The 12,020-nt window shown below is 43.8% G+C and overlaps 1 protein-coding gene across 5 annotated transcripts in view; it reads right to left on the bottom strand.

Annotated features, from left to right (window-relative positions):
• Positions 1-3,334: 3,334 nt before the first annotated feature.
• Positions 3,335-12,020, bottom strand: part of RMND1 (required for meiotic nuclear division 1 homolog) — a 37,622-nt gene continuing 28,936 nt past the window's right edge. For 4 of the 5 annotated variants that reach the window (XM_007196869.3, XM_007196870.3, XM_007196871.2 and 1 more), the window contains 2 exons: positions 5,798-5,914; positions 4,669-4,883 (listed from right to left, as the gene is read on the bottom strand). In XM_007196869.3, the coding sequence (XP_007196931.1) occupies positions 4,851-4,883; positions 5,798-5,914 (150 nt within the window). In that variant the 3' untranslated portion in view covers positions 4,669-4,850. Of the gene's footprint in view, positions 3,817-4,668; positions 4,884-5,797; positions 5,915-12,020 lie in introns of those variants that run through there. The other variant, XR_009005183.1, reaches the window with a different exon arrangement.

The following is a 12,020-nucleotide window of genomic DNA, read 5'->3' as shown; positions in this document are numbered from 1 at the left end:
ATATACATAATACACAGTTTGTTCTACACTACACATGTGCAAAATGGTGTGCTGGTACAATGAAGTTGGTGTTAGAACTGAATCTTGAAGGGTAAGTGGATAAGATGTGGTTTTGTGACATGTTTGGGGTTGTGCATTTCTCAGCTTTACTTCATTATACATCTACCTTGAATTGTTTTGTTGTTGGCAAGTTGCCATCATAGTTTGATAACGTTGCTTCCTTCTGTGGCATGCATGCTCTTGGTATATTATTTCTCTAGAACTATGCTGGTCCAGTTTAGTAGCTCCTAGCCACATGTGGCTATGTAAGTTAATGTCACACTAGCCACACGTGCTTCAGTAGCCACATGGGGCCAAAGGCTACCATATTAGACGACACAGATATTGAACGTTTCTCTTGTCACAGAAAGTTGTTGGACAGTGCTGCTCCAGAGTCAGTCTGCACATTTTCACGTTATCTGTAGAGCGTTAAGCTAGGAATAGAGTGAGAAAACTTACCAGCCTCCTGACATTAGGAGAGACAGAGAGGTTGGTGTTTATGAGTAGAGGGCAGGGAGTATATATTTACAGTGGTTAAGAATATAGGCTTTGGAGTCAGATCTGGGTTGGAATCATACTCTGTCCCGTAAGCTGTTTGGCTTTGGGCATGTTATTTAACCTCTGAGCCTTAGTTTTTTTGTTTTGTTCAAATAGGGATAATATTTATCTCACAGGGTTGTGTGAGTATAAAAAAAGTGTATGTAAGGGGCTTAGCACAGTGCCTCAGTAAATGACAGGATCATTAATATATTTTTAAAATAGTCACTTATTTAAAGGAATTTTTAGAGTTATCTTAAAGTAAAGTTAACTTTTTTGGTGTACAGTTCTGTGAACGTGAATATAGGTGCACATTTATGTAACCCCAGTCAGGATACAGGACAGTTCTGTCACTTCAGAAAACTTCCTCGTGCTGTCCTTCGGCATACTGACCTCCTCCCACTCCTCCTCCCTGGCAGCCAGTGACTTCTCCTCCGTCACTCTTTTGGTCTTTCCTAGCATGTTATATAAATGGAATCATATAATATGTAGTCTTTTGAGACTGGCTGCTTTCAGTCAGCTAAGTTGAGTGAAAGAGTCATAAAAAGTTGTAACATGTATTAATAGCACAACGGATTTTTAAAGATGTTGTGAAATATTAAAACAAAAAAAGTGAGTTTGAAATTATGCTTATAGAATTGTGTGTGACGAGTTTTTAATGTTTGAAAGTGAAATTAATGATGAAATATATAGGGGAAAACTACTTCCCCCAATTGATGACAACCGTGTGTGTATCAGCTTGTTTTTCTTTGTGAGGATAGTTGATCATTGGTAGGGGAGGTTCCTGTTTTTAGTTTTATTAAAGATCTGTAGAGTTGCCAGCACAGTCCTGATTTGAAAAAGGTGGTTGTTGAAACATCATTAATTTCTAAAAATGTGGTCTGAAGATAACAGCTGGCTGCTTTGCCTAGACCTTCCCCAGCTTAACACTGAGAGCCTGGCTGCTCCAGAAACCCCCCGGGGCCGGGAAACGCAGGACCTAAAAGGGCCGCTTGCAGGAGATTTGAGGACTCCAGTTCATCAGATTGCATTAGCGAACCGTCAGAGAGGTATTTGATACTAGTTTGTTGTCCTCTGTAAACCTTCATTTGAGTGAGTTTAAGAAGCACTCTGGTCCATTTTCATTTGTTTCTTTCCCTTTTTTTTGGCTGCACTGCTGCGAGGAATCTTAGTTCCCCAGCCAGGGATCAAACCTGTGCCCCCCTGCAGTGGGAGCAAGGAGTCTGAACCACTGGACGACCAGGGAAGTCCCAGGTCCATATTTTTATGTTAGCTATATATGTATATGTATGTGTATATATATATATATATATATATATATATATATATATATATATATATATACACTTTTTTAAAATTTATTTTTGGCTGCATTGGGTCTTCGTTGCTGCGTGTGGGCTTTTTCTCTGGTTGTGGCGAGTGGGGGCTTCTCATTGCGGTGGCTTCTCTTGTTGCGGAGCACGGGCTCTAGGTGCGTGGGCTTCAGTAGTTGTGGCACGCAGGCTCAGTAGTTGTGGCTCGCGGGCTCTAGAGCACAGGCTCAGTAGTTGTGGCGCATGGGCTTAGTTGCTCCGCGGCATGTGGAATCTTTCCGGACCAGGGATCGAACCCGTGTCCCCTGCATTGGCAGGCGGATTCTTAATCGCTGCGCCACCAGGGACGCCCTCAGACATGTTTCTTAACTAAGGATTCAAAGGGGATCCTGGGGATTTGATTCAGCCTTCATTTACTCCCAGAATCATATATGGGTTTTTACGCAGATGGATTGTACTAACAGTTAACTCATAACTTCACATATGTTAATTCCATTAATCCTCACAACAACCCTGTGAGGTAGTGCTACTATAAAACCCATTTTACAGATGAGGAAACAGGCCCAGAGAGGTTCTGTGACTTGCCCAGCATGATACCAGTACTAAGTGGTGTGGAGTAAGGATTCAAATCCAGGTTGGTCTTAACCACTGTACTCTTGTGACAGAAATTTGGTACCACTTTGAGGAGTGCTTCTGTAGCCACTGGTGAATATACTTCACTTTTTAGGCTGTCCTCAATATTCTGGTATAATCTCTTAGACATTTTGTTCTGAGAGAGGCTGTGATCTTGAAAAACTTTTATGTTTGTATTATACCTAAAATAATTGTAAAAACTCTCTTCTATAACTTAAGTTGAAGCTTTTATCCTAAACTTAAATACTTGAAAAATATGTAATTTCTGACATAAGTATTGATATTTTAAAATATTATAAATTATAATAGATAAACAATAAAATAAATTATAAATAATAATTTATATCTTTAATATATCTTAGTGGAATGTAATACAATAATGAGTTGATGTCCACCGTGATCCATTTAAACATAAGTAAGCAATTCAAGTGTTACCTTCCTTTTTCTTCTTGAAAACTGTATTTGTTACATTTCTCCCACAAAACGTTATCCTAATAAATTTTTATGCTTGAAGGTCTTACTGTCTTTTTGTTCTTTGTTACATATTTGTGTGTAAGTTGAAATGTTAAATTTTAATTTGCCATGACCGTAGAGCACTAAATGTTCGTGTTCTTTCTGTTGTACTAAAATTTTATAATTACACAGTTGACCCAAACAAAATTGTACACACTGATACTTGGAGTAAAATTTTACTGGAAATGGCCCCTCTTATTAAAGAAGGCTCTGTTGACCAATATTTCAAATTGTCCTTTGGCTTTCTAAAGATTTTAAAATGCAGGTTAAATATATTTAAAGGTTTTAAAATGTAGTGGACCAAACTAAAATTGAAGATGGGTGAGATGCCTTCTGTACATTGTGAGATGGGAAAATGGGAAAGGAGAACAGGCTTGATACGCTGCTTACAGGTGACAATGCAGGCACAGCGATTTTATGAAAGTGCTGATGTGGCACTTGAGGATCTAGAAAGCGCTTTTTTTTTAAGGTAGAAATGAGTTTTCTTTTTAAAAAAATTTATTTCTTGGCTGCGTTGGGTGTTTGTTGCTGTGCGTGGGCTTTCTCTAGTTGCAGCGAACGGGGGCTACTCTTCATTGCAGTGCGCAGGCTTCTCATTGCGGTGGCTTCTCTTGTCGCGGAGCACAGGCTCTAGGTGCGTGGGCTTCAGTAGTTGCAGCACACGGGCTCAGTAGTTGTGGCTCATGGGCTCTAAAGTGCAGGCTCAGTAGTTGTGGTGCTCGAGCTTAGTTGCTCCACGGCATGTGGGATTTTCCCGGACCAGGGCTCGAACCCGTGTCCCCTGCATTGGCAAGCGGATTCTTAATCACTGCGCCACCAGGGAAGTCCCTAGAAAGCAATTCTTAAACTATCTATGCCCACATGTTGCATAGTCCTTGGTATAGGTACCTGAGATAGAAGACCGGTACTCAAGAAGAACTCTGGCGGTGCACTGAAAGACACCAGGATGGGCACCTTCACACTATTCCAGCAAATATATACATGAATGTCATCAGTGAGGGTACAGATAAATGTGTATTCTCTTGGGAGTATACCATATAGCAGTTAAACAAGCTATAAAGTGACTGACAGTGTCCCAATTTAGAACAGTAATACTCTGGATATGTATGTAACTTATGAAAAATTCATTGTGATGGGGAGAGGGTAGTAGGGGGGGGATATGTGTAAAAATAAGGCAAATGAAGATAAAAAGGACTTTGTTTTTAAAAAGTTAATTATCAGTTCAAGATGGTAAGCACATAAATGTTAAATTCTTTGTACTTGGTACTTTAAAATTTTCCCTAAGTATGTGAGAAACTTGAAAAAAAATTCCTCTGTGGGAGGAATATTTTGACCAACTTGGTAGTGAAAGGATGGAAAGTATTGATTAATGAAAGTGCCAGTAAGCAGTCAGACTCAAATTATGCCACCTAAAAATAGGTATACAAAGTTCGTTTTTGCCATTAAAGCCTACTTATTTTATAAATTTCAACACTTTGGAGTTCCTGTATGGTTTTCTTAGGGCCAAGCTTGGGATTCCCTGGGGAAAGGTTAGGAGCAATGCCCAAATTCCCCAGATGCCCAGATTATCCAAAGTTCTTTAAAATATAAAATGAACATTATCCTTTCAAACTGTCAGTGTTATAGACCCAAATGCCAGATTCTTCATAGTTTTTATTCAAGCAGCAATACATTTAGAAACTGAAAAAGATCACTGTGACAATTTCTTGATTAAAAAAATTAAATACCTGTTAATCTCAACAGGTGAGCATTTATTTTTGATTGTAGAACTTCAATATATCTTGCAATGACACTTTTCCTTTGGTCGTCACTTAATCAGAAAAATACTCGTCCCAGCTCAAACATTACCTTACAAATAAAAAGTGAGAAGTATTAATAATTTCATGGCAAATCACTGGTACAAACTAAAATGACTTTTCTAAGGTCGTGATTAATGAAAAATGCTCCCGAAGTAAGAATAACTTTTTTGTTATTACAGGGCATTACAGGGCAAGCTGCAGATCTGAGGCACAGGTGCTTGGTGTTGGGCTGAACATTATACATTTACAGCTAGAACTTTCTCTAAATGCCATCTTTAAAAATGTGGAAGGAGGGACTTCCCAGGTAGCGCAGTGGTTAAGAATCCACCTGCCAATGCAGGGGACATGGGTTCGAGCCCTGGTCTAGGAAGATCCCACATGCTGCAGAGCAAATAAGCCTGTGCACCACAACTACTGAGCCTGCGCTCTAGAGCCCACAAGCCACAACTACTGAGCCCACGCGCCACAACTACTGAAGCCCTCGCGGTTAGAGCCAGTGCTCCGCAACAAGAGAAGCCACCGCAATGAGAAGCCTGCGCACCACAACGAAGAGGAGCCCCTTCTTGTCGCAACTAGAGAAAGCCCGTGTGCGACTAAGACCCAATGCAGCCAAAAATAAATAAATTTATTTAATAAATACATAAATAAAAAAAGTAAATAATTTTTAAAAAATGTGGAGGGAATTCCCTGGTGGTCAAGTGGTTAGGATTTGGCACTTTCACTGCCATGGCCTGGGTTCAATCCCTGGTCAGGGAACTGGGAGCCCGCAAGCTGCGCAGCATGGCCAAATAAAATAAATAAAAATGTGGAACTTTTCCAAGAATCATACTTAATGCATTTTCAAAATATTACCACAGTCACTTGAAACCTGCCTCACTTCCAAACAGACTTAACATTTAGAACAAAGTCATGCTCTTTCCTGCTATTACTTTCCGTCAAGTTACTTTCATAAAAGTTACCTACCTCTATGGTGATGAGGATGACGATCATCCATTCCAGGCGGAGCGTCCTCTTCTCGGTCAGGTGATTCCGCATCAGATCTGTTAGCGCCATGCAGTGCTGAAGCTTTTCATTCATGACCTGCATTAGAAACATCTCAGAGTAGCCTGTATACTTAAACATTCACTTAAGATAACAGTCGCATGCTTCAGAATTCTAAGTTTGAAATAGGTGTGCAGTGAAAAAGCACCCCTTCAATTCTTGCTCCTCAGCCCTCCCCTAAGGCAACCTGCCAGCGCTACTTGTCTCCTTCCGGTGAATCCACCTGGAGGCATTCTGTAATGCACAGATCTGACTACAAGAAATACTCTGCGTACTGAAGCTCTTAGAAGATTTTGATGGAAGATCTAAAAATAAAGTTTTTGATTCCTAGTTTTTTGTTGCTGCCCTTGGATTTTCAGCAGTTAATAAAGGCAAACCTGAAATATGATTCTTTTAGCATGGCCTTAAGATGACAAACAATGATTACCTTCTACTAGAGCTGTTCCAAGCCCCCCAAACACAAAACGACCTGCTGCACACTCGCCACTAGATGGCACTGCTTTTAATGCTTAACTGGTTCCGCGTTCTGATGCCCCACAAGCTGGTTGAGGGGGTTCATAGAAAACAATCTTCGAAGTTAAGACTTGAATGTGACCACTGGCAAGTTATACTTCCTTAATCTCTCTGTATCTCACTTTCTTTTGGAAATTACACGGTCTGGAAACATTTTTAAAAACAGTTTTTGGATTCCCCTTGATAACTTCTGGGGTACGTATGCTGAGTGCAGGTATGGTCAGTGGAAATCCGAGACAAATCACAGATGCACGTCTGGGGACTGACTGAAATGTGCTAGTGCACCATATTTACTATCATTTTGCACAGAGCATTACTGAGAGCGAACACGTGGAACCACCCTCATAATACGTATTTGCCCACGTTTCCAGACTTCACGTAACCCCGTAGTCACCAATTTGTATAAATGTTTAGAACAGTGCCTCTTTCTTTGCTCCCTTTCTTCGTCTTCCCATTTCTATTGGCTGCTTGATCTTGGTCCATAAACATGCTCAGCCTTAAGCTTGCTTCTTTCTTCAAAATGCTGACCCAACCCTCTTTTACATTTTCTTTCAACTTTGACTAAACAGACATTTTCTTTCTCCACTTCCTCACCACCAACTTATTCCTTAGCCCTTAGAGGTTGTAGATATTACCTCTACTCCCCTGAAACTTCCAGATGTCTCCTGAACAGTAACAACACCCTTCTTGGTTAGATTCTGAAACCTCAGTTAACTCAAGCATTTGACAACACCTTGAAATGCACACTTCCTTTGGCTTTTTCTCCCCTAGGGACTAAGTTCTGCCTCCGACCATCACTCTTTTTCTGAGTCTTCTCGGGCCTCCCCTGGCCTGTGGATGACACTTTCCAGAGTCCTGATCTTGTCCCTCCCGTCCTCTAGCTCTGCACTCTCTCTGCATGATCCTGCCCATCTGGTCTGTGTAGGCGCTTCCTGAACTTCAGTCATTTCCATCCCACCATCACTGCTTCTGTGATATACATGTGCCAATTGGATTTAAAGTCAAAAAGACTTAGAAATGGGGACTTCCCTGGTGGCACAGTGGTTAAGACTCTGTGCTCCCAATGCAGGGGGCCCAGGTTTGATCCCTGGTCGGGGAACTAGATTCCCACATGCATGCTGCAATGAAGAGTTTGCGTGCCACAACCAAGGAGCCGACAAGCCACAACTAAGGAGCCTGTGAGCTGCAACTAAGATCTGGCGCAACCAAAAAAATAAAAACCCACTAAAAACACCTTAGAAATGTTTATTTTAAAAGGAAACTACATTGCCAAAATGGAAAACCAGTATGATGTGAAATGGTGTTGGATACACAAAGCTGAGCCTGGTGCCTGGGAAAGTGGTAGATTATACATTAGAGGGCCAGTCAAGAGCCACTAAAGCCAAGGTAAGCACTTCTCCTCAACTCTGAACAGAAGTGTTACTTGCTTCAATGCTTACATGTTATTTCAGGGTCCATGTGTTACCTAAGTTCATCTCTTGTACAAGTGTATGTATTCCACATTTTGAGAAAGACTGATTTAAACTGTTTTTTGGTAAGTCCCAAGTATTAACTGCTTAATCCTGATTTCTCCTCTGCCCAAATTTCTAACTGCCTATAAAACATCTTTTTACTATTTTCCTGCCAGCACCTTAAATTTGGCATTTCTCAAACTACAGTTGACATCCTGTTCAAGTCTATCCCTCTTCTTGGGTCCCTAGCTCACAGCAGGTCACACTGTCTTCTCGGGCACCCAGCGTAGAAACCTTTGATCTCTATCCTGCACTCCTGGATCCCTGGCACTTCAGTTGTCCTTGCTGTATGGAGTCGAGTCTATCCTCTCCTTAGCATTTCTTAATACACCTAGTAGGCTTTCATCAACTATTTGTCACCTCTTCAAACTGGTCTGTTTGGCTGTTTTGGTGGTGGTGATGGGCTGGGGGGTTTCCGGGTTTTGTTTGCACGGGCCACCAGAGTTCTCATCCTAAACAGGATGGATCCTTTCACTCCCCTGCTCAGAAGCTTCCAACATCTTGCTACTGCCTTCTCGATAACATGAAACGACCCCAGGTGGTTTAGTCCAATCACTCTTCGGTGGGTGGCGCCCTCTTCAAGCCTGAAGGCGAGGTCTCTGTGACCCTTCCTGACCTGCTCCTCGCTCAGCACTCCCACAGCACCTCGTTGTTTCCCTCGTTTAGAACTTACCTCATTCTGCCTCATAGCCACCTGCTACCTGCCCGGCACCCTCCCCTCCTGCCCCCTTGTTTTGGAGAGTTACTCTTCCCTGTTTCCAACCACGTGATGCTGCCAATCTTAGTATCACTACCCGCCTGACACCAACCCCTCTCCCCTCCCCCGAAAAGCCCAAGGGGGAGACGGGGTCAGTACAAGACCCAGGCTTGGCCAACTGTGAGGCCCAGTTGCCTCATCACATGGCTGGTCAAAGCACGGACACACGGCCCAGTCCTTTGAAGCTGCCAGGCAGAGTAAAATGTCGCTCGGATACTCCCCCTTCCCACACCCCTTTCTCCCCATCACAGAGAGAATGCCACCAAGAAGGAAAGGATGGGGCTTCCCTGGTGGCGCAGTGGTTGAGAATCTGCCTGCCAATGCAGGGGACACGGGTTCAAGCCCTGGTCTGGGAAGATCCCACATGCCGTGGAGCAAGTAGGCCTGTGAGCCACAACTACTGAGCCTGTGCTCTGCAACAAGAGAGGCTGCGATAGTGAGAGGCCCGCGCACCACGATGAAGAGTGGCCCCCACTTGCCGCAACTAGAGAAAGCCCTCGTACAGAAACGAAGACCCAACACAGCCAAAAAAATAAATAAATAAATAAATAAATAAATTAAAAAAAAAAAGGCAAAATGTTATTTAAAAAAAAAAAAAAAAAGGAAAGGATGAGGCCAAATTGGTACGGAGGATGCTGAGGCAAGAAACAGTCCTGATGACCCGTCTGGGTCTGTGCAACAGACACTCCCTGTTTCACACCTGCTCCCTGTTTCTCAGCCCCGTGAGCCAGTACACGGGGATAAGTAAGGTCATTCCAATTGTCTTTCTGTCGTGTGCAAGCAAGGGAGCCCCAACTAACACATGCTTCCTATGTCCTTTGGTTACAGAATCAGATGTGTTTCACGCACACAGATGATGGAGCAGGAGAAAACGGGGACAGGGTCACAGAGGTGGTAAATGTGAAGTAGGCTCTAAATAGGCAGGTGCCAGGAAGAAAAGGTGGGGCGCCAGGGGGACAGTATTTCTAGTAGAGGAAACAGCATGGAGGCAAGTATAGCTAGATAGTGAAAAACTTGGAAGTGCTTGGAGGTAAGGTTAAAAAGGTAAGTTAGTACTGAATTGTGAGAGGTACTATAGACCATAGGTGGTAGGCAGAGTAATGGTCCCCCAGATATTCACATTCTAATCCTTGGGACCCACGAATATTACACAGCAAAGGACACTTAAGATTGTACAGGAATTAAGGTTGTTAAGTCAGCCGATCTTTAGATAAGGAGACAATCCTAGATTATCTGGGTGGGCCCAGTGCAATCACAAGGGTCCTTAAAAGTGGGAATGGCAGGCAGAAGAGCTCAGCGATGCGAGATGGAAGAGGGGGCTCCAAGCCAAGGGCAGTGGGTGGCCCCTCGGAGCTGGAACAGCCAAGGAAACGGCTCCCACCCAGAGCCTCCGGAGCGGTACGCAGCCCTGCCAACGCCTTGATTTTGGCTCAATGACTCCCAGGTCAGACTTCGGACCTACAGAACTGTAAAACAATACATCTGTGTTAAGTCAGTCTGTGGTAATTTGTTGCAGCAGCAGTAGAAATGAATACATAGCATGATAATGTTGGAACTTTCTTCTGCAGGTAAGGGAGTCCTTTGTCCACTCTTAAAATATTTGTTCAATATTTACTATACTGTGCTGGGCAGAGGAGATGAAATGGTGAATAAGACAGATATGTCTCTGCCTTCTGGCTACAGGGCCCAGCCTAGAGGCTGGGAGACAAAGAAGAAGGTATTAGGGTGAACGGGGGTGGGAGATGCACATCAGCAGTCAGGGCGCGGAAGGCGGGCCAGTGTGGAATCCCTCCCTGTCTCACCAGCCCAGGGCCTGTCGTAGAAGACTTTCAATAAATATCTGGCAATGAATGCATGACACTTAGGAGAAAACGAAAGGATGCTCTGACTGCATGTGGAAGATGAAGGAGAAAGAGGAAACCACGGTGAGTTTCAAGTTGCTGCTTGACTGGCCAGGTGGTTGTGCTATTAGCTGAGACAGAAGTCGAGAAGGTTCAACTGCATTTTCTGGGAGAATACAGTGAGTTTCATTTTGAACTCTTAATCACTGATTAATTCTACAAATATTTATGGAGCACATATTCTACGTGAGGCCTTTGCCAAGAAGTGGGAAGGGAGCAGGAAGAAGACGATCCTGCCCTCTGATTTCACGAAGCCTGCGTTCCAGAGGGGAGTGTACTCAAGCAGCTTCTATCACGTTCGCTGCTGTGTTTTAAGGAAGGAGAGGGGGAATCTCACGAGTGCAGCTCCAATTTCATATAAATCCCCTTTTCCCCTCTGAATACCTGCTACTTCTACTTTTAGCCACCTTGCCCCAGTTCCTACACAGATTGCAATAAGGATGTGGAAGAAATATGTAATTTATAAAAACAATTTAAATGAAACAAATTTTAGCTCGTAAAGAAAATTTAAAGTGGATTTCCAGGGACTGCTGGTGATATGGATGGAATGTTTGTGTTCCCCCAAAACTCATGTTGAAGTCCTAACGCCCAATGTGATGGTATCTGGAGATGAGGCCTTTGGGGGTGATTAGGTTTAGAGGAGGTCTAAATTAACATCCTCATAAGGAGAGGCAGAGACGCCACAGTGGGCGCGCTCTCCCTGCCTTGTGAGGCTACACCGAGAAGGTGAGAAGAGGCTTCTCTCAAGGCACTGAATCCGCAGTGCCACCAGAGCAGGACGATGCGGTGCGTGACCTGCCGCCCCCAGGAGTGCGCACAAAGCACTCCAGACGCACACGGGCAGGTGGCGCCCAATTTAAACAGACCTTTATTTTTATTCTTCAGGACACTACCTGAATTATTTTCCACTTGTTTTACAGCACTGATTAAGTGCGATGTACGCATTATTCCAGGTACTCAGTTAAGGATTCACAGGTCAGCAGCATTAAAGTTACACAGAACTCACCTAAGATTTTTTTGAAACATACCACGGAACTGACCTGTTCCGGGGCTCTTCCAGTTTGGGGACTGAGGGGACCTGGTCCACCTGCTCCCTGGGCTGCGATCAACTTCCCCGCACTGGGCACTGAGGGAGCCTCTCCGCTCAGAGAAGCATTGTCCCCAGCGAACCCCAAGTGCCCTCCTGGCACACCCCCTCCCTCTGCTTGAGCGAAAGGGAGACGCAGAGGCACCTTCTCCAGGCTCCCCGTCCTACTTGGCACCGTGACGCTTGTCCAGCTAGCTGATTACTTCACTGCGTGTCAGTGTTCACGATCGATCCAGTTTTGACATTCCTCATCTTCAGCTGTGGCTTTCACGCTGAATGCAGGGTTCACGTTGAGTAAGTTCCTATCTTTACACTTCTCCCCCCTCTGGACCACACACTCAGGATGTTTCCTGCTCAAACCACCTTCATCGTTGGT

This window comes from Balaenoptera acutorostrata, chromosome 14 (genome assembly GCF_949987535.1).
Source record: "Balaenoptera acutorostrata chromosome 14, mBalAcu1.1, whole genome shotgun sequence".
Lineage (NCBI taxonomy): Eukaryota > Metazoa > Chordata > Mammalia > Artiodactyla > Balaenopteridae > Balaenoptera > Balaenoptera acutorostrata.
This window is presented reverse-complemented; position numbering and strand designations above follow the sequence as displayed.